The sequence below is a fragment of the Schistocerca serialis genome, chromosome 7 (assembly GCF_023864345.2).
Source record: "Schistocerca serialis cubense isolate TAMUIC-IGC-003099 chromosome 7, iqSchSeri2.2, whole genome shotgun sequence".
Lineage (NCBI taxonomy): Eukaryota > Metazoa > Arthropoda > Insecta > Orthoptera > Acrididae > Schistocerca > Schistocerca serialis.
Window position 1 is genome coordinate 10,966,327 of NC_064644.1, and position 24,265 is coordinate 10,990,591.

At 38.1% G+C, this 24,265-nt stretch overlaps 1 protein-coding gene across 1 annotated transcript in view; it reads right to left on the reverse strand.

The window, feature by feature from the left end:
- Positions 1-6,204: 6,204 nt before the first annotated feature.
- Positions 6,205-24,265, reverse strand: part of LOC126412368 (fructose-1,6-bisphosphatase 1) — an 81,965-nt gene continuing 63,904 nt past the window's right edge. The window contains exons 5-7 of the mRNA XM_050081935.1: positions 19,291-19,428; positions 9,097-9,213; positions 6,205-6,791 (exon numbers count right to left, since the gene is read on the reverse strand). Of these exons, the coding sequence (XP_049937892.1) occupies positions 6,603-6,791; positions 9,097-9,213; positions 19,291-19,428 (444 nt within the window). The 3' untranslated portion in view covers positions 6,205-6,602. The remainder of the gene's footprint in view (positions 6,792-9,096; positions 9,214-19,290; positions 19,429-24,265) is intronic.

Consider the following 24,265-nt stretch of genomic DNA (forward strand, 5'->3'; position numbering starts at 1 on the left):
TGAAAAAAATTTGATCCCCTGATCTAAGTTTTGCTGCTCTGGAAAAAATATATGAGGGCTTGATTTGTACATTGAATGGAAGGTGTGATAGTTTTGAACACTTTTGGGAATTGTGTTTAAAAGAAAAACCTTCACCAGTTGATGATCCTTCGCTTCCTTGGAATCAAAGTATACCAAAGAAGTATGGAAACAATGAAGCCAGCTCACCACACACTTTCAAAACCCCAAAGGAGACTGCAAAGCTATTTACACTGAAGTTCGTGAAACAGTGCAGTCTTGCACTACTGAGCAGTTTGCTTCAACTGCACTCACTCAGGTCACTTCAGTTGAACAAGAGTGCTTGCTTTTAGTGAACAGAGGTGAAACAAATTTGGAAAAATCAACTGAGTTTTTCAAAAATGACCTAGACATTGAAAGGTTGTGCTTACACTTGAATATGTTAGCGATATTGCTAATAAAAAGCAACTGGTCTTAAAAACATGTGTGATGTAAGAAAGTACATTACACAAGAGCCTACAGTTTGAGAAATGTTATGTGAAGTAGTGAAGTGCATTAAGCTTCTCCGAGTAGTTCCAATCATGACAGCAACAGCAGAATGGTCATTTACCACCCTTAGATGTCTGAAGTCATATCTCCGTTCAATAATGGATTGAACAACTTGGTTACTCTTCATGCCCACCGAGAAGTTTTGGATGAATTGGGTATCCCAGCAGTCATCAATGACTTCATAATCAGTAGTCCAGTCAGACAGTTGACATTTGCACCTTTCTAAAGACCCTCTAGCCCTAATAATGGCATTTAGAGCAATATTAAACATCTTTATAAAATAGAGAATTAAATACATATGTAATGTTAAATATTCAGTTTCGAAATGTTAGTACTAGTTTAGTGCTGTATTACTATATTACTATAGTACTGTATTAGTTATTTTCAAATACTTAAATATTTTTAGGGTGTAAGATCCAATTAAAACCCACTATATAAATACTTTTTGACTGAAAGTATTAAGTGTACTGCATTAACTTTATTAACTGTATTAAAGCATTAACTTTTGAGATATTGTTTTTATTTAATGAACCATGAGCGTTACTTGAAGTAAGCTTAAATTAGCTATTTCACTTATTAATCAAAGTGCCATTACTGTGTGACAAAAATATTTTATGTTTTATTCTTTTAATGATAGTTTAGGATTTATTTAAATATAATTTCCATCTTTTCAGAGCTATATATTCACTGCTCTGTAATAGTCTACAAGCATGATTATTACTTTAAATTAAATTATCTTTTTATGAAAATGCCATGCATGTTTATGTTTTGTTTCTTTTTTCAAAGCCGAAAAATGTGTCAGGCTTGTCAAGTTTCCCAGATGTTGAGTTATTGAGAGTCCAGTTCTCGAGGTTCTAATGTTGATCATATGACTCTAAAATGCTTAAAAAACTTTAAAACTCACTTTCTTTTATCTAAAATTTAAAAAATTTCCTGGAGCAAGACCCCCGGTATGCATACCACATTGATGAAGATGCAAAGTTAGTTCTTGTTGCTGATGATACAAGTATAGTAATAACATCCAAAAATCAAGAACTAAGTGATGTAATTGTAAATGATGTTTTTCACAAAATTATTAAGTGGTTCTCAGCAAATGGACTCTCTTTAAATTTTGATAAAACACAGTATATACAGTTCCGTACAGTAAATGGCACAACTCCAGTAATAAATATAGACTTTGAACAGAAGTCTGTAGCTAAGGTAGAATTTTCAAAATTTTTAGGTGTGTCCATTGATGAGAGGTTAAACTGGAAGCAACACATTGATGGTCTGCTGAAACGTCTGAGTTCAGCTACGTATGCTATTAGGATTATTGCAAATTTTGGTGATAAGAATCTCAGTAAATTAGCTTACTATGCCTACTTTCCTTCACTGCTTTCGTATGGTATCATATTCTGGGGTAATCATCGTTGAGTAGAAAAGTATTCATTGCTCAAAAACGTGTAATCAGAATAATTGCTGGAGCCCACCCACGGTCATCCTGCAGACATCTATTTAAGGATCTAGGGATCCTCACAGTAACCTCACGGTATATATATTCACTTATGAAATTTGTTGTTAATAATCCAACCCAGTTCAAAAGTAATAGCAGTGTGCATAGCTATAACACCAGGAGAAAGGATGATCTTCACTTGCAGGGTTAAATCTGACTTTGGCACAGAAAGGGGTAAATTATGCTGCCACAAAAGTCTTTGGTCACCCAACAAACAGCATCAAAAGCCTGACAGATAGCCAACTAACATTTAAAAATAAACTAAAAGAATTTCTAGATGACAACTCCGTCTACTCATTGGCTGAATTTTTAGATATAAATTAAGGGAAAAAAACTTAAACATTAGTGTCATGCAATATTTTGTGTAATGTAATATCTTGTACAGACGTCTTTTATTAACCTGACATGTTCCACATCATTACGAAGTGCCGTATTCATGATCTATGGAACAAGTATTAATCTAATCTAATCTAATCTGTACGAGCTATTAAGGCTTCCTCCTTTTCCATTCATGTATGGAGCATGGGAAGAATGGCTGTTTGAATGCATCCATGTGTGCTGTAATTATTGTTATCTTATCCTCACAATCTCTATGTGAGCAATACATATCATATCTTGATAAGATCTTGCTTTAAATTTTCAAAACTGTGAAATTTTGCACTCAATTAAAAAAAAAAACCCTTGGTACCCTCTGACTGCAACATCAATCAGTCACAAATGGGGTCAGTCAACTCATACAAATACCCAAATGTAGCAGTTAGAGTGATCTCATAGGCACACATTGGTTCATTAATAAATTACTGTCTTGGTCATAGGTAAAGCAGTGGCAGAATGCAGTTCATTGATTGAATGTTAGTGAAATGCAAAGAAAACTGCATACAAAACACTCATGTGATCCATCCTGGAATATTGCTCAAGAGTGTGGTACCTGTACCAAACAGGCGTAACAGAGGATATTGAACAGTCACTAAGAAGGACAGAACAAATGGTCACAAGTTTGTTCAAACCGTGGGCGAGTGTCACAAAATTGCTGAAAGAACTGAAGTGGCAGACTCCTGAAGACAGACACAAACTGTCCTGTGAAAAACTAATTGGAAACTTTCTAGAACCCACTTTGTTATAAATCTAGGGATATATTACAACATGTTGTGTATCACTGTCATATAGATTATGAAGACAAGATTAAAATAATTACAGTGTGCACAAAAGCATTTAAGGAATCATTCTTGCCAGACTCCATATTGGAATGGAACGGGAAAAAGTTCTAATAACTGGTACAATGGAACTTACTCTCTGCCATGCACTTCACAGTGGTTTGCAGCAGATGCAGATGAAATATGGTCACAGGCTTGTTAAACTCACTGGAAAGTGTCACAAAAATGCTGAAAAACTGAAAGTGACAGGCTCTTGGAGACAGACACCAACTATCCCACAAAAGACTACTTATGAAGTTTCAAGAATTACATGTCATTCTCTTAAGAACTGTGAAGAAAAGATAAGACTAATAACAGCATGCACAGAGGATTTAAAAAGTATGTCTTCCTGTGCTCCACATGCAAATGGACTTGAAGAAATGCTAATATTTGTTACGATGGAAAATGGCCTCTGCCATGCAGTGCACAGTGGTTTGCAGGGAATGGATGTAGATCTAGATCCCCTTCAGGTTCTACAGTGCATGTCCTAATTACACTACTGGCCATTAAAATTGCTACACCAAGAAGAAATGCAGATGATAAACGGGTATTCATTGGACAAATATATTATACTAGAACTGACATGTGATTACATTTTCGTGCAATTTGAGTGCATAGATCCTGAGAAATCAGTACCCAGAACAACCACCTCTGGCCATAATAACGGCCTTGATACACCTGGGCATTGAGTCAAACAGAGCTTGGATGGTGTGTACAGGTACAGCTGCCCATGCAGCTTCAACACGATACCACAGTTCATCAAGAGTAGTGACTGGCGTATTGTGACGAGCCAGTTGCTTGGCCACAATTGACCAGACATTTTCAATTGGTGAGAGATCTGGAGAATGTGGTAGCCAGGGCAGCAGTCAAACATTTTCTGTATCCAGAAAGGCCCGTACAGGACCCGCAACATGCGGTCGTGCATTATCCTGCTGAAATGTAGGTGTTGCCTCCGGCGTCAACCTTGTGTGAATGTTCTGAAAAGCTAATTCTTTGCATATCACAGCGTCTTCTTCCTGTTGGTCAAATTTCACATCTGTAGCACATCATCTTTGTGGTGTAGCAATTTTAATGGCCAGTAGTGTAGATACAAATAATAATGTGAACTCCCTTCTCTGTTTACAGAGGCTGGGAATGGGGACACTGGGTGCTAGGGCACACAGGAATTAAGTAACCAAGATTGGTGAATAATATGGCTCTATATGCCACTGTTGTGCATGATATCACATTTCTGCTTTAGCACAGTCATGCATCAGTAGGAAGAAGAGTAATGGGAGATGACAGACAATAAGTTGCATCTGCTGAAATTATCGGGTCAGCCGTTATGTCCCACTCAGCTGAGATAAAGTCTTTCTCACATATCTATAAAAGTAGTGCACAGTCGTAACGCATCTGAAATGTAATGTCCACGGTTCAAAGTGCCATCAATGTGAACAAGAGGTGACTGAGACGTGTAACCAATGGCACCCCATACCATCACGCCGGGTGATTATGGCTATGGCGAATACACACTTTCAATGTGCGTTCACAGTGATGTCGCCAAACATGGATGCGACCATCATGATGCTGTAAACAGAACCTGGATTCATCCGAAAAAATGATGTTTTGCCATTCGTACACCCAGGTTCATCATTGAGTACACCATTGCAGGCGCTCCTGTCTGTGATGCAGCGTCAAGGGTAACCGCAGCCATGGTCTCCGAGCTGATAGTCCATGCTGCTGCAAACGTTGTCGATCTGTTTGTGCAGATGGTTGTTGTCTTGCAAACATCCCCATCTGTTGACTCAGGGATCGAGACATGGCTGCACAATCTGTTACAGCCATGCGGATAAGATGCCTGTTATCTCGACTGCTAGTGATACGAGGCCGTTGGGATCCAGCACGGCGTTCTGTATTACTCTCCTGAACCCACTGATTCCATATTCTGCTAACAGTCATTGGATCTCGACCAATGCGAGCAGCAATGTTGCGATACGATAAACTGCAATAGTGATAGACTACAATCTGACCTTTATCTATGTCAGAAACATGATGGTACGCATTTCTCCTCCTTACACGAGGCATCACAACAATGTTTCACCAGGCAACACTGGTCAACTGCTGTTTGTGTATGAGAAATCGATTGGAAACTTTCCTCATGTCAGCACGTTGTAGGTGTTGCCTCCGGCGTCAACCTTGTGTGAATGTTCTGAAAAGCTAATTCTTTGCATATCACAGCGTCTTCTTCCTGTTGGTCAAATTTCACATCTGTAGCACATCATCTCTGTGGTGTAGCAATTTTAATGGCCAGTAGTGTAGATACAAATAATAATGTGAACTCCCTTCTCTGTTTACAGAGGCTGGGAATGGGGACACTGGGTGCTAGGGCACACAGGAATTAAGTAACCAAGATTGGTGAATAATATGGCTCTATATGCCACTGTTGTGCATGATATCACATTTCTGCTTTAGCACAGTCATGCATCAGTAGGAAGAAGAGTAATGGGAGATGACAGACAATAAGTTGCATCTGCTGAAATTATCGGGTCAGCCGTTATGTCCCACTCAGCTGAGATAAAGTCTTTCTCACATATCTATAAAAGTAGTGCACAGTCCAATGATACAGATTTCCTGCTTCATCGATATGATCCATGAAAGTGCAGTCCCTGAATCAACATATTTTGGTACAGTACCAGCGCAGCAATTTCTAAATGATTGTAGTGTGTATTAATAAGATAAAAAGATAGTCTCTTTTACCAGCTGATTTGCACTTTATTTTAGTATATGAAAAGGGGTTAATGCACACATTTAAAGATTTTGTGAAAATTTGGATCCGCTCCATAAATTGTTGGGGGGGGGGGGGGGGGGGAGATTTGAATGCGTGGTAGGGGTGCCAGGTTCATCCCATTTTTTAAGTGAGCAGTCAGCCACAGGTATTATTTTAACCTTTGTTTTGGTGAATCTATTCATGAAACACAATGAATGACTCAATAATACACTGAAAATTAAAATATTTATTGTATTTTAATGTAGTCACATTGTTTTATGCCACATATTCATTATTACAATATAGTTTTTGTCTTTTGACTGCATAACAAGAAATTTCTAAAATAGTATTCAATGCTAGAGACACTGATTTCACATCTGAATCCATATAATCTGTGAGTGTTTTTCCAGTTAACCCATTATGAACGTAGAGACACACTCAAGATTACTTTATTATGAATGGTGGATTACCAAATATAGTTACATGCTCTGATTTATTATTTATTATCATTTTTCATGACATATTACAAAATAATATATGTTCTTTGATTGTCAAATATGATTTTACACAAATTTAATTTTGTACCCATGAGATTCAGGCACTGTAAATAAAGCTTCAGAGACTTCTATGACTTGTGCTTTTTAATTATATCAAGCAGTTCCTCAACATCTTCACGAGACCCCATGAAAATGGGGCTACGTTCGTGAATCTTCGTAGGGATGATGTCCAGAATTGATTTCTCGCCATTGGATGCAAGACCACCAGCAGTGATCATCACATGAGCCATGGGGTTGCACTCATACAAAAGCCGCAACTACAATGTAAGAACAACTGGCATTAACATTGATTCTGTATGAAATTATTGTCTTTGTATGCTTACTGCACACAAAATGTGGTGTCAAGAAATATTTTGTTTATGAAGCAACCTTCACATTTAAATTGTTATTTTAAACAACTGAGTATGGATTTCTGATGTAAGATGTATGACTTTCTGAAGGCATGAGAAAATGATTATGAGCAAACAACTGAAAATACTAATGAATGAGTATCAAAAAAAAAAAAAAAAAAAAAAAAAAAAAAAAAAAAAAAAAAAAAAAAGCCAACAATATCATTTATTTCACACAGTGAAAGGAAATCACAGCAGGACTATTTTACTTTTTTTATGAGTGATACAAAAGCAGCTTGTCTCATAAACACAAAGTGTAACGCTAAGTATTTGCCAGCTAAATGTATCTGCGACTAGTTTTAAGAAAGGTTAATTTCAGTCATTTGTAGTGCTAACTGACATGGCACATCATACAGGCAGGGATAAATACGTCCTGAATAAGGGCATCTGCAGAATAAAAATGGAGGGGGAATTGGGGGGAGTGTAAAATATTGTGACTGCACAGGTAACCAGGTAGAAGTAGCCATCAAAAAGGGCTAGGGATGATAGGAGAGAAGGGAGAGGTCCAGACAGCATTTTTTGTGAAATAATCACTGAACTCCTTTGCTGCGATGTGCTGAACAAATTACTCTCCAGTGGGGTAATTACAGTGGCCCTTTGTTTCTGTTTGTGCACAGCCATTCACCAGAACAGACAGTTGGTTAATGGTAATGTCCATCCAAAAGGCAATGTAGAGCTCTCAGAAAATTATTATATAACTGCTTCCATAGTTAGTAGTCCACATGCAGACATCTGTTTGCTTGTATTAATTACGGAAGAGAATGTTCTTCTACACCACTGAAGGACAATGTAAACCTGGTATCATGGCAATACAAGGATATTGCGGTAAGGTCCCAAAAGCACTGTCTCTCACTGATGATAATAATACCCACAAATCTTTGGTGTGAAAAGCTGAGGATTTATTAATTGCTCATACATTGTAGCCATTAGTAGCGAGATAAAAACTGATTCATTGTGTGAAATACTTTGCATGAAGATAATGTGAAATGTCAGCCAAAGATTGTAATCAGTTATTTCCATTGGCCACTTGCATAAAATAACAAAGTGACTACCTGCTACAGAAAGAGTTTCATGTAAATTCCCCAATCATGAAATAGTAATAGTGACCAACAATGAATATGGAGATTTTCACACTCAGCAAGAGCGGTTACAACAGAGATTCTTGTAGCACAGTACTAATTTTTTTTCCATGAATTATACTACCATCTACATACACAACCCAGTCATTATGGAATGCCTCAACCATAAATTAAATCTAGAGAAAAGTAAACAGTTAACAAAAGTGATATTTTAGTATTTATCAAAAGTATTAGGCAAGCTTGATTCTAAAACCCTTCTTTTTAAAACAGAAGACATTGACATCTGAAGCATCTTACAATTAAAGCAAGACACTCCTTAGCATGCAAAAACAATTAGTCTTACTTAGGTACAATGATCAGAAGTGCAAAACAGGAACTGAAGTACAATTAAATAATTGCCCAAGCCTAAATTGTGACCATGTGTTCACTGCATAATTACTTATAAATGAATGATCACCATTAAACTCACTGACTCTGTGAGCGGACCCAAAAGAACTGTCTGTCTGGAATGGTTTTCAGTACCCAGGTTTTCAGCATGCTCTACACAATAATTCAAGGGACCATATTGTTTGCTACATCACACAAACCGCTTGGATCCTCTCATCCAGTACTAATTTCCCTGAATTTTGGAGATGAGAAATTGCTCTCCAGCATATCTTCACAGCCCACCAGCCTCATGGACTTAGCTTCGATTAACTACTCCCCTTCAACTTGTTAGCTCCAGTTATGGCATGATGTCTGCACTTGTTTGACTTCCTTATACCATTTTTGTACAAGCTCTACGAACCACATATAAGCTTCTATGAGCCCTTTTTGTATTAATGAATTCATTATTGTATTACATATTGTCCTTGTGTTTTTAAGGACCACAGCAATATGCTGCATGCATCTTATTCTTAATAGTCACAAATAATAGGATAGTTATAACCTTCTGAAGAAGGGTACTAAGTACCTGAAACTGGTTACAGAAATACAATTTCTTTTGTGCAGCTGGTTGCTGATTCTTTCAATAAATACAAGTACAGTTGCTGAAGATGAATAAAATACTAAATTTATGAGGTTATTTAATGAATAGTGTTAAATCTAATAGTTACCTTTCCACTTGGTGCATCCTTTGTCGCTGGGTACATAAAAATACCACCATACTTCAGTGTTCGGTGAATATCTGCTACCATAGATCCTACATAACGTGCACCATATGGTTTTCCATGCTGAAAAACAAGATAATTATTTTTTAAATGATGTCATCTTGCTTTCAGCTCTTAGTGTTTTATTTTACAATTGTAATTTTGGCATTAAGCTATTTTCAAGCACCTACAAAACACAATACAATGTAATGACAACAATGTAAAGTACAAGCAATTTAGCAGTTTGTTGACATTCATATACTTACAAGATTTTGACATACAGGTTTATGTTAGGCAGAGATAACAATGTAAGATATACATGAAAGAGCAACTAGTCAGTGACATTAGTCAATATTCCATTTTATGTACTGCAATGATTTGTATATATCATGAGAGGTTGACACTAAGAGTGTGCACTTACAGTATGTTGGGGTAAATGCCTAAAGAAATCAAGAAAATTTTTATTTCTGAGGTCCATTTTTCACTGAGTATGTATTGTGCTTGTTCTTGGAAGGTGCTATAAATTTCATTTTCCTGTAGAGTGTCCATAAATCTGCCTTTCTCTACCCTACGTAGTACCTTTAAAGATTCCTCAATGCTGCTGGTGTTATGATTGTAATTTCATAGATTTACGGTTCTTGCTTACATGTGTGTGCTCTCTAAATTGGATGAAGTGGCATCTACCTGTTTTCCCAACACAGAAATTTTCACAGTCACCACATTTGATTTTGTAAATCCTTGACTGTGTAAACAGTTTTGTTTTTTGGGTGTTGTGTCTGACTGTTGTCCCTACTTTATTGTTTGTGCAGAATCTGACTCATACATTAGTTTTACAAAAATTATTGGCTATTCTGTCTGATATGGCACCATAGCAAGGAAAAGCAACGTATTTCATTGTTTCTGGTTCTGCTTCTCTTGTTAGCGTTATTACTTTATCTACATCACTCCTTTTCCTGTTTAATTTTGTAGTATACATTTTGTTTACCATATCAGCATTGAAGCCCTTATTTGTTGCTGTATATTTTGGTATACATAACTCTTCAGTAATTTAATTCTGTTGTAATGGGAGATTAATGATTCTGTTGGTCATGCAGTGAAAAACTGCTTTCCTCTGAATTTCTGTGTGGCAGAAGTGTCGTAGATTATGCTGTCAATGCAGACTGGTTCCCAAAGTTTTCTGAATTTGTGGGCACCATTGTCATTCTTTATCATCAAATCTAAAAAAAAATTAATAGATTGTTGTTTTCTTAGTTCCATGGTAAAGATAATTATGTGTTCATTAACTCTGCTTCTCTAATAATATGGTGTTTTACAAACAATAAAGTTAAGCCTAAGATTAAATGAACTTAGCAATACAATATTCACTAGTGAGTACAATTGTTTAGCCAAGGTCCAACACAGTGAGTGGTATGAAATACTTTTCTTTATAGAAATCCATGATGTTTGTAGGAAGGGTTGTTGTAAGGCATAAACTATTTAAGAAGCTTTCTTGACTTAAACAATATAATTCACATGGCCAGACGAAAAAAAAATCTACTCACCAAGCGGTGGCAAGGGGGGGGGGGGGGGGGGGGGAGGGCAGAATAAAAAAAAATAAAAATAAACACACACACAAAGATTTAACTTTCACAAGCTTTCGGAGACAATGGCTCCTTCTTCTGGCAGAAGAGTTGAAGGGGAGGGAAGAAGGGTGAAGGAAAAGGACTGGAGAAGTTTAGGGAAAGGGGTACAGTCCAGAAAAGCCACCCAGAACCCCAGGGTCAGGGGAGACTTACCAGAAAGGTTGAGAAGGAAAGACTGATTGGTGGGGACTGCACAGGATGAGATTTGAAAACATGAGGGCTTAAAGGTAGAAGACAGGGTAATATGCAAGACAGAGATTACTACTAAAACATTATGCCTGAGTTATTAAGAGTGAAAAGCTAAGTGGATTGTATGTAACAGAGGTGGGAGGGGGAATGGTGAAAAAGAGACAAGTCAGAAAATGAAAGATGTAGAAGACTTTCTGACTTGTCTATTTTTTGCCATCCCCCTACCATCTCTGTTACATGCAATTCACTTAGCTTTCCACTATTTATTAATTAACCTGTGCACGATGTTTTTGTAGTAATCTCTGTCTTGCATATTACCCTGTCTCCCACCTTTAAGCTTTCATGTTTTCAAATCTCATCTGGTGCAGTCCCCAACAATCAGTCTGTCCTTCTCATCCCATCAGGTAAGTCTCCCCTGACCGGGGGTTCTGGATGACTTTTATAAACTGTACCCCTTTTCCAAAACCTCTCCAATCCTTTTGCTTCATCCCTCTTCTTCCTTCTTCAACTCTTCTGCCAGAAGAAGAAGAAGACACTGGCTCCAAAAGCCTGTGAAAGTTAAATCCTTTTGTGTGTGTGTTCCCCTGTTGCTGCTTTGTGAGAAGATTTCTTTCTTTTTATTATCTTTCCATTTACATTATATTACCAATAACTGATTATTTTCATTTTTAACTTATACAGGATATTCTTATAAGTGTATTTTAAGCATATCATATACAAGTTGTTAGCTGCTTGCACACTATATAACTTAATGAAACTTAACAAATATAATGCTCTAATATTAATAGCTGACTCATTGAATGCTCATGTGCAGAACTTACGCAAGAAAGTAACTTTCAGGTGATGTGTCACTGCTCAATAACATAGATAGCTCAATGGAACTTGGACCATACATGGAAAGAACTGCTACAGTAGAGCACAGAAGGTAACAAAGATATATGCAATGAGACAAACAGAAATGACACTTTTATTCAAAGATAATAAATACACTGAAGTCACCATGGAAGAGGTAGGACATGGTTCTCATTAGGGTGTTTGATAACCAAAAATGGCAATACATGATCTGCAAAGTACTCCCATTGCCGCCACATCTTGGTAAGAAGTTCTTGAGGTAGTATGTTCCATTGCTCCACCAGCATGGTTGACATTTGCTGGGTGGTCATTGGTGCATACGCTCCACAATGCATATCACACATGCTCAAAGGGATATAAATTTGGAGCAGGGAGACCAGTCCATTCACTGAATGTCCTCTTATTCCAAGGGCTCCTCAACCTGTGCTGTTTGATGTGGTCATATGCAACATTATGCCATCCCACACCATGACACCTGGAGCATAAAAATGATCCTGTTTAACAATGTTCCTACGAGCATTATCTGTTCCCAGCTCTCACCATATCAAGTTGGGGCCAAATGCATCCCTAAAAAAATGCACATAGGGAAGGAGTACAGTGTCACAGTTATGTTGACCAGCAAGTACATCCTGTCAAAGATTTGTAGATCAGTATACACGTGCAACATTGTGCTTCCCTGTGCTGTAACCACCAAAAGGATCATGTTTAACAATAGTGGACATACTCTCATATGGCAAGAGGTGGGAATATGTAATGCACCCAGGAACATTGTTGAACAGGATCATTTTGGTGCTCCAGGTGTTACGGTGTGTGGAGGCATAATGTTGCATGAACATTCTGACCTCCAGATGTTTGAGCATGGCTCACTGGGCAACATTGTTGTCATTCTGCACTCATTCCCCCTGTGCAATATTTCAGGGCTGCATTCAGCCTTGACATGGATGACAATGTGTGATCACATTGAACAGCACAGGTGGAAGAGCTCTAGAAATGAAAGAATATTTGGTGAATGAACTGGCCTGCCATTCCTCTGACTTACATCCCATTGAGCACATGTAGGATACATTCTGGAGGTGTACTGAAGCCTGTTATAATGCACCAATGGCCAACCAGCAGTTGTTAACTGCACTGGTGGAGGGACAGAACACCGTGGCACAGCAACTCCTTATCAATCTTATGCTGAGTATGGAAGCATGGTACAGATCATGCATTGATGTCCATGGTGATCACACACCCCATTAATAATCATGTCTCACTTTCTTGTTAAATGGCTTGAAACTGAACATTGCAAAAACCAATATAGTACATTTCAAAACCAAACATTTGAAATGTGTGGATCTTAAAATACATCATCACAATCATCTTATGGAAGAAGTTAACACAGTCAAATTCCTAGGACTAAATGTGGACAACAACTTAAACTGGAGTACACATATTGAGTTCCTATCAAATAAACTAAGCAGCTTTGCATTTGCAACGCAAATACTAGCAAACTCTACCGACATGAGTACACAAAAAATAGCATATCATAGTTATTTTGAATCTGTCATTAGGTATGATATCATTTTCTGAGGAAATTCAAGTAGTGTATCTCGAATACTGAAACTGCAAAAGAAAATTATAAGGTACATGTGTAGTGCACAACAAGCAGAATCTTGTCGCCCACTATTTCGGAACCTGCAAATCCTAACAGTTCCCTCCATATACATTTATGAAATTATAATCTTTGTACACAGCAGACAAAAATTATTTGAGGAAATAATCTTTGTACACAGCAGACAAAAATTATTTGAGGAAAATCATTTTAACCACACATACAACACAAGAAATAAAAATAATTTTATGTTGTAACTCTTCAGGCTTTCCCGGCGATCTAATGACATCTTGGGTTGTCGGGTGTTCTGCCGGATATCAGCGTCATACTTGCACGATATTTCGGTCACGTAGCTCGTAACCTTCATCAGGTGTGACCTGAGACTGCTCCTCGAGTGGACCTGGTCCAGTATTTATGCCTATGGCCTTCCCCCTCCACCAACGGCTGCAGGTGCTTCCTCTGTGGTCCGCGCCCATTCCCTGCGACCTGCTGGAGCGTTGCTGCTCCGTTTTCCATCCGCTGCAGTTCTAGGTGTTCCCTCTGTGGTCTGCGCCCACCAAACCCACTCCTGGGGGTTTCATCTACGGTCTGGGGTACCAAGCGTTCCCCCTGCGGTCTGCACCCGCTCACCACGACCTGTTGGAGCATTGCCGCTCCGTTTTTCGTCCGCTGCAGCTCTGGATGTTCCCTCTGCGGTCCGCGCCCACCAGTCCCATTTCTGGGTGTTCCATCTTTGGTCTGGTGCGCCTGGCAGTCCGTCAGGGGCTCGTTTTCCATCCCCATGTCTCTGGTTCTTCTGTTTGTGTAGTGTTGCAGCTGGCCCCGTTGCTCCTTTAACAATTCCAGAGCCGGATCCCAGGCTCTGCTTAGCTGGTACCCTGTGTCACGGTTCATAAGATCGGCAACCATTTTAATTTCTATCAATTCTCTTATAACACTGTCCCAAAATCTGGGTGTTTGTGCTAGAATCTTGGTATCCTCATACTTAATGGCATGATCTAGTTCTAGACAGTGTTCAGCAATGGCTGACTTAGTCACCTGTCTTAATCTAGTGTGCCTCTGATGTTCTTTGCACCTGATCTCCACAGTTCTTGTCGTCTAGCCAATGTAGGACATGTCACATTGACAAGGTATATTGTAAATCCCTGGTTTTCATAACCCCAGGTCGTCTTTGACACTCCCCAGCAGTCCCCCGATCTTGTTGGATGGACAGAAAACACACTTGATATTGTGTTTACGGAGGATCCTACTGATTCTGGCAGAAATAGAGCCAGTATAAGGCAGATATGCCACCTTCTTTGCTTCATCTTGGTCTTCTTCAGGAACCTGTGGTATAGTGGCTGGTTGGAGTGCCCTCTCAATTTGTGTGTCCGTGTATCCATTCTTGGAGAAAACTGTTTTGAGATGTTCTATCTCTATAGGTAGATTCTCTTGGTCTGACAGGGCCCGTGCTCTGTGGACCAAAGTCTTCAGAACCCCATTCTTCTGTGCAGGGTGGTGACAGCTGCTGGCCTGCAGATATAAATCAGTGTGTGTTGGTTTTCGGTACACACTGTGGCCAATTGATCCATCTGCTTTCCTCTGGATTAGTACATCCAGAAATGGCAGCAGGCCATTCTTCTCCAGTTCCATGGTGAACTCGATATTAGGGTGGCATGAGTTAAGATGTTCAAGAAACTCATTGAGCCTGTCCATCCCATGTGGCCAGATCAAGAAGGTGTCATCCACATACCTAAAGAAGCATGTGGGTTTAAATGTGGCTGTCTCCAATGCCCTCTCCTCAAAACTCTCCCGTACAGAAATCAATATTACGAGCAAACTGAAGGTGTAGCTATGGGCAGCCCACTGTCCCCTGTGGTTGCCAACATGTTTATGGAGGGTGCCAGCAAAAAATATGTCCTATTGATAAGGAATGTTCCCCATAGGCCTCTTTCAACTTCTCAAAGGTCACACTCGCAGATTCCCCAAGTTTAACACAAAACTTGATGGGTAACATGCTCTAAATTCCGCTGTTCCATTTCCATAATGCACAATGAAAACACAACTTCATTGGTGGCACTCTCAGGAATCGTGATTGCTGTGCAGAGCTGAGACACAGACTAAACATATGGAAAGGATGAACACACTGGTCTGCACAAGCAGTAAGACACAGTGTTGCCCGGATTGTTCTCAGTGTTGTCAGTCTCGTTACTTTCCTCCTGCACCTCATTTACTTTGTATATGCCAAGGACCTTATCGACCACATGCCTGGTCTGTGAGCCACTTCCATTTCTTTCTGTTGAGTGTACTGTTTGTCCATTTGGTATTGATGTTCATCCTGGCTGTGTCCTCCTGAATGTTCTCTTGCCACCTAATTCTGAGTCTCTCTCTCTTCCCCTTGTTCCACATATTGTTCTCCAGAATGTTATTATAGGTAGTCTCTCTGTCAGTCTTGTTATATGGTCTGCACAATTCAGGCTTCTCTTCATTCGCACTTTGGTAATGTTACGATATTTTTCTCATAATTCTTAACTTTTTTTTATCCTGTAGCCCATGTTATTTTCATCACATACAGGTCCAAAAAATTTTATTTTAAATATCAACAATGTAGGAAAAGACAGATTGCTACTTACTTTAAAGAAAACACATCAAGTTGCAGACAGGCAACACTTGATGTGCCTTCTTTTCTTCATAAACTTGCAATGCTATTTTCTTGGTGATTTTGTAATAATTTTGCATGAGTCTGATTAATGCTGCATTGTCTGCACAGGCAAGTCTAGCAACATTCACCCCCTGCAGTTGGATCCATTGTGAATTAGTTTCAGTAAATTTATTGATCTCTGAGATGAGGTTAAATGAAATAGATGAAATGGCATCCCTTGTCCCAGTCCATTGTTCACATTAACATTTTCAGTTCTCCTACAGGCACCCTTATAGGTGATAAAGTTTTGTTCACACACGTTTTAGGTAATGTGATTAACTTTGTGGGTATTTCAAATTCCCTTATTGTATTTAAGATTGTGTCAGTGTATGCTGGCCTACACCTTCTTAAAATTTAGGAATAATTTATAAACATCTACATTGAATTCCCACACCTTCCCAGTTATCTGTCTTTGACTAATTAAATGATCTAATTTTGACCTATTTCTGCAGAAACCACATTGCTAGACCCTGCTTAGTTCTTCAGTTATGTTTAATGGGCAAAACTTATAGGATTTTATAAGAGACAACCAGTTAGCTTTATCAGCTGAATTTGACCTTGACGTTGAACATATGGATGTTCAAATGCCTTCCTATATGGTGATCTCGATGAAGAAGTTTACATTCGTCAACCTGAAGGCTACGTTAAGAAGGGGGAGGAGATGAAGGTTTGCAAGCTGAAGAAGGCAATTTATGGTCTGAAACAGGCGTCACGCATTTGGAATATGAAATTAGATGTGAAATTACATAAAATGAACCTAAAGAAGTCAGAATTTGATTCTTGCATTTACTTAAGAATTGAGAAACAAAATACACTCATTATAGCTGTTTATGTAGACGACTTGATCATTTTCTCTAGTAGAAATAATAAGTGGAAGAAAGAATTGAAGAAAGGATTAATGAATCAGTTTAAGATGAGAGATCTTGGTGAACTTAGTTGGTGTCTTGGCATGAGAATAAAACGAAACAGGAAACAAGGAACGGTTAGTTTTGATCAAAGCAAATATGCAGCAAACATACTCAAGAAATTTGGTATGGAACATTGTAATCCAGTTGCATATCGATTTGAACCTTGTTCAAAGCTGCAAAAATGTGAAAATAAATTGACAGATGAGAAAAACCTTGTGTTACATCGCATTCCTTATCAGCAAGCCATAGGATCACTATCGTATTTAGCTCAAAGTACAAGACCGGACATTGCATATGCTGTGGGGGTTCTAAGCAGATTCAATTCTAATTATCGGAAAATCCACTGGGAAGTGGTCAAACAAATTATGCGATACATTAAAGGCACAGTCAATGTAGGACTAATTTACCGAAAAAGTGGAACAACTGAAATTGAAGGTTTCTGTGACGCTGATTATGCATCAGACCTCCATCAGCGGCTATCAACGACCGGCTATATCTTCAAGTTAGCTGGGACAGCAGTTTCCTGGACTTCAAAACGACAACAAACCCTCACTCTATCAACTACAGAAGCTGAGTATATGGCTCTATCAGCAGCAGCGCAAGAAGCGGTATACCTTCAAGGATTGCTTCGCGAATTGTGTGTAACGCATAGTAAAAACCAGTAAGTGTATGCTGTGATAATAGAGGTGCCATTGTACTGAGTCACAATGGTGTGCATCATGCTCGAACAAAACACATTGACGTGAGGCACCACTATATTCGTGATTTACTTAAAACAGGAAAATTCAGTGTGAAACCTGTAAGTACTGATAAGCAGCAAGTTGATTTTTTGACAAAGGCACTGCCTAAAGGTAAACATCAGTGGTGCTGTCAAGCTGTGGGACTTTCAGAGTTCACGAATTGACATCTCGAGAACTTGTGGGGGTTTTGGGAACAATCATATTTTACTCTTTGATGTGTTATATGTATGGTAGTTTATGTTTTCTCTTTGATCTTCATTATGTAACATCGCTGAATAAATAGTCTTTAAAAATGTGTGTTCCTAGCAATATGGTGTATTGTGTATTTGATTAAAAGGTCAACTTTATAATCTCTCAGAGGACTAATTAGAGTCAATATCTAATAAGGACAAGCTGGAAATTAGAGCTGGATATAAAGTGTTACACATTCCAAGAAATATCCTTATAGTGTTATTATTTATTGTAGTGCTATTATTTATTAATGTAAAAATCTTTGTAACTGTATTATAAATTTTTGACATGTCTCCTGTATACAAACCAAATGAATTGCAAATGAATGTCATGAGATGAATAAAACACAATACACAATTCACTGTGTGTAAACTCTTTCTACATCTGCCTTCATGAGACTCTCAGATATTTGCAGAAAGTACTAGCAAGGAACTATCAGACAGTAACTATCTGCAAAACTTTGCCCCTAGTGTAAACAATTCTGTGAGTATCATCTGAGAGTACCAAACTGTCTGAGGGGAAAAAGCTTTCATGTGTCTCCAAGCCCTAACTCTAATTTTTTTCATGGAGCAAATAAATGTCCAACAAAAAGTATTATTTCAGATGTTTCTGTCATTCATGCAGGAGCTTTATGAATATTTAGTCTTCATTATAAATCTGGAAATGTAGTAATTACAATAATATATGTAAAAAAACTGTTTGTTTAAGGGCCATTGCCTGGCCAGCTCAAGTTACCCTTTGTCTGTGACTTTCTTGTCAAGTAGTGCGTGTCACTCACAATCAGTACTGAAAATATATGCTCATGTGACAAAACAGACAATGTTTCATTACATAGTTTATATAATTATCCCTTTCCTCATGTGGCATGATAATGTACCAACAATGTCAGATTAAGGTCTTTTTCTCATAGTCTTCTTATCTTAATATGATATGTAAAATATGTTTTCCTTAATTAAAAACACTATTCAGCAGCATGTTTTGTTGAGATGGAAAGGCAGGATGGAATTTCAATATGGCACTCAAACTATTTGAACAGTGGGTACTTCCAGTCTTTATCATATGCTTTCTGCACTAGTCTTGTCTGTTAAAAGATAGTGAGTTCCATGCACCAAGCTTTTACCTTTGGTGATGCATCACTACCATAAAAGGTGTCATCAGAGTCTTAATGCTTGTGGAAATTTGACTCAAATGGTTAAAGTTGAGAGCAATACGAACAAACTGAGTTGTGAGATAAACAAGTACAAAGTGAGCTGTTGAATCTTAAAAAGAATTAATAATGACAACAGCAAAACTTCCGCACATCATATAAAGAATAAGAATGGGCATTACTATTTGGGACACTTACCTTTGGATCCTTTTTCTTATCGACATATTCAAGAATGGCAGGATCCCAGCTATGAGCATAGCCTTCATTTATACTGTAGATTTTACCTCTTTTAGGGATTGTCATATTACGATCAGTCAAAATGAACTCTCCTATAGCCTGAAAAGTAAATAAAAATTATATTTCAATGCCCAAATACATTTTAAAATGGTAATGTTATTTATGAAATGTGGATTCATTTATAGCTTTTATCACGAAAACTTTTGAGAAATATGGTAGCTGTATATTCAACATGCAACCTGTCTGAACTATTAGTAGCAATGATGAATATTATGCTTCAGACTCATAGACAAATTAGTTATACAATTTGTAAATGCACATAGGAGAAGGAAATACAGCTAATTTCCTGATTCATTGAATGAAACTTGCACAGAATTGTATCATACTACACAATGTTCATACAAATTGCAATACCTATAAAGAATTATCCCAATGATCTTGAACTGAGTACAAATTAAGTGACTGGTGTTGCAGAGCTGATCTGCATGTACTTAGTTATTCCCAGGAGCCCACTCTCTTTTAAGACTTATCTTTCTAGTGTCACACAAATCTGATACTGATGAACAATCACACAGAATCAAAACATCAAAGCAACTGCAAAGAAGCCTCATTGATATCATGTTACCAAGTTCAGCAGCCTTGGAAACTGGTTTTTCATAGAATGACAGTTTTGTTGTTCACTGCATCCTGCTATGACGTAAAACAAGTGGATTGAAGAGGCTTGTAGAAAGTCACTACAAGAAATGACCACCTCCTGTGCGCATGGCTGTAACAGACCGTAAGATTCATCCACAGTGTAGACTCAATGGTGGATGAACAGTTGCAGATTTCCCTGTGTTGGTGCATGTATGTCATTTTGGTGGCTTCCATTTCCAACAAAGAAGGAAGAGTAGGGTATAGTGCGCTCACAAAGCCAGAAGACACAAAGCAGAACAGATAAGGCAGGGATCCTGAAGGATAGTGACCATATTTTTCTAGTATAAGCATCTCAATATTCACCTGGTTCAAATCAGGGAGAACATGGAAAACCTAAATCAAAATGTCTGTTTGGTGCTATCAATATCACTACACCTGGAGGCCAGTGTGACAGCCACTGAGCCACCTTGTTCTCATCACTGTCCACAAACCACAAACACCTCTCAGAATACAGTTGACACATAAAATGTAGTGTTTTTAGATGAGCTACACTTCCAACTTTGTCCTAGGATGACGAATCAATGTATGTTGGACACAACTGTGAAACACTAAATGTAGTGGTAATGGGTGAAAGTAGGTGGAATGTGCGATCTTACCTTCCTTACCTTTGAAGTATACAAAAAATAGGCAATTTAAAAAGCAACCACTTCATACAGAAGGTGTACATACACACATTAATACTTGTTCCATAGGTTATAGATACAACATTTTGTAATGATGTGGAATGTAAGGATTTGTCATATACATTAATACTTGTTCCATAGATTATGAATACAACGTTTCGTAATGACGTGGAACGTGAGGATTTGTCAGTCAGAAATTCTTTTAATTTTCTTTTAAATGTTGGTTGGCTATCTATCAGACTTTTAATGGTATTTGGCAAATGACCAAAGATTTTTGTGGCAGCAAACCATTTGTGCACTGTCCTGCTCATACCACAATACTTAAGCTTTTCTAGAAGAATTAGAACTCAAAGTTCTGTTATCTTTCCATGCAACGGTACATGCTGTGTATCAGCATGCCAGTATTTAGAGACATATAACAAAATAGTGCCAGCCATAACAGAAGAACAGTGGACACCCCTGGCCTGCTTGTCTGCATGACATTTCACTAGTTGAAATATCTTCAATGCAACAGAACACTAATTTACTTGTCATAGCCCTTCAGCAACCATAGCTCACTCTTTGTGGAGTCACATACAAATCATGTGGACTTTATTCACTAACATACTAAGGCCTCCTCCAATTCAATGCGAAAGTATGTAACATTGAGAGGCTCTGACTCCAGAATGTGGGTATTTTTGCACCTTAGAAAGAAATCAGAGTTAGTAATCATGTACAATTCTGTAATCTTAATCATTTATGTATTGTCAAGCACCAATGTATTGTCAAGCAACAATGTTCACTTCAGTCTTATATAGTCATTTTTGTGTTGCACTGTTCAGAAATACTAATGTAGATTCTCTTTAATCCTAGCACAATAGATGGAAAGCCCCAGAAATTACAAAAACATAATTGTTTATCTTACGAAATCACAGAAAGTGACCCTGTTATAGTCCACTGTAGTTTCTCTGCTATGTATGTAACCTTTCTAGGATTACACTGAATCTCTGTGTGAGCAGGAGTGGTAGTCATGACGGAGGTCTCACTGATGAAGCTGCCAACTGTGAAAATTTGCTGGGAAATACACAAAATGAAATTCATGGCCCACTGCCATGTCACTTCTAACTAATGTGTGGTACTGAACTTTGTGGCACAGTTTGTCAGAGTCATTGAATGTCACCTGAGTAACATGTCCATCATAATCACAGCAAAACCAAGACAAGAGGCTGTCAGACATTGTGGGAGGTGTTTGTACACAACTGCATGAAACTGCTAGCAGCCATCCATCTAGGACAATTATTGTACAGAGAGAGGAAAAAAAGAATGGGGTACAATGGCCAGGTGGCTCCTCGTAAACCACACATTTCTGTAGTTATGCACCACTTGAAGTAGCATAAAGAGCAGAACAATGCCACTGGACAGTGGAAGACTGGAAACAAGTGAGTTGGAGAGGTGAATCACACTATACTCTGAGGAAATCTGATGGAAGAGTTTGGTTTTTGTGAATGCATGGAGAATGTTACATGACATCATGTGTATTGCTAACAGTGGTGAAGAATGAAGGAGGTGGTGTTACAGTATAGGAGTGTCCATCATGAATTGTGTGTGGCTCCCTTATAGTGTTTAAGGCAATACTAAATGCAGAAGGATATTAAAAAAATTTACAGAATTGTGTACTGTGTAGAGCAGAGGTACAGTTCAGAAATAATGATTATAACAGTCAGACAATGCTAGGTGCCAATTGAGAGACAATAGTTTGTGGACAATAACATGTCTAAAGTCAGCATTACAGCAATTTCTTGTGTGGTAATGACACTACTGCTTTCAAATTGTACAACAATGGAAATAACCAGCATTGCTATGAGAAAAATGTACAGAAGAGAAAAGGTATAAGAAAAGAAATTACAGAGAATGAGTGAATGTGGGACAGGAAAGGGGAGACTAAAAAAGGAGCAATTGTAGAGACAACAGTCATCAGTAGTGGCAAAAAAGGTTTAAAATGGTGACAAATGGCAGATACAGTGAAGTCACCATTGAAGTCATCAGCGTTGTTTGCAAAATGTTTATCAATTATTATATAGTCAAATTAGCAGCTAGATATAGTTTTTTTACAGTCCATTCATGTGAATATGCATATAGTTAGAAATTATCTCCATGTAGAAAACTTTGCAGGATTTGCAACAAGGCTGTTGTGTGACGTGGGCCTTCCTGACATCAGGTAGGACCAGACTACTACAGAAGAAAGTGTGTGTATGTTTATGGGAAAGCAAGTTTTTGAATAGTTCCATTTAGTGTCTTGGTCTGTTAATATTACAGAGAGGAAACACAACTGAGCTGGGATACCTGTCTGGTTCTATAAAGGGTATGTAAAAGCTCATTGGAGAAGTGAAGCATTTGAAAAAAAGGGAAGGCCATTTCTGTTTTCAAGAGAGGTTGCCAACCAGATATACAAAACTATAGGCCTATATTGCCGATGTCAGTGCACTGTAAAATTTTGGAATGTGTTTTCACTTCTGTATTATATGATCTTATTGGAGACAGGAAATCTCCTCTAAGGGGATCAGCATGGATGCTAAAAACAATGATCATGTAAAATGTAGACTGCTCTGTTTCTTCACAAGTCCCAGAAGGCAAGTGATACTGATGCATAGGTTGATGCCATGCTCCTTGTCTTCTGGAAGGTGTCCAGTGCTGTTTTCTACTGTTGCATAATGAATAAAATACATGAGTATGGAATATCAGACCAACTTTGTGACAGGATTGTAGAGTTACTTGCAAACAGAACACAGCAAGACACTCTTATTGAAGAGAAATGTAAAAGTAACTTCAGCTGTACACCACAGAAATTTTCTAGGACCATTACTGTTCACAATAGGTATAAATGACCTAGTGGATGACGTCTGAAGCTCCATGGGGCTATTTGCAGATGATGCTGTAGTATATAGAGAAGCTGCAACTGTAGAAAATTGTTGTAATAAAATTGAGCAAGACTTCTAAAGGATCAACCCTTGGTGCAGGGATTGGCAGTTGACCCTCAACATAAACCAGTTGTGATGTATAGTGGATGAATAGGCAGAAACACTTGATATTGTGTGAGTAGTAGTCATTAATATGGGACCCTTACCAGATAAGACTAATAGGTGAGATAGAGAATATCCAAGTAAAAGTAACTATTTCATCACAGCTTCATTTTGTAACTGTGAAAGCATCATAGAGATGCTCAGCTACTGTGGTGAGAGACATTATAAGAGAGGAATTATATAGCACAATATGGTTTACTGTTAAAATTCCAAAAGCATATGCTGCTAGAAGAATCAACAAATATATTGCTTCCTCTTGAATACATTCAAAAAAGGCCAAGAAGGCAAGATTAAAGAGATCTGCATTTTCAACCTACTGCAAGTGGGAAATGACTTTGGTAAATAAAGTACCCTTCACCACACACTATACAATCAATTATGGAGTTGAGATGTAGATGGAAGTGTAGATGAGCAGCCAACCTCTTTTCACATAGTCCCCTGACATATGCTAGGTTTTTCCTTTAAAACTGAGACATTCACCTCAGTATCTGACAGGTGGGAGTATTGCCAAACTATCAGTTTAATAAGTCATGATTGCATTATACTGACACAAATTAT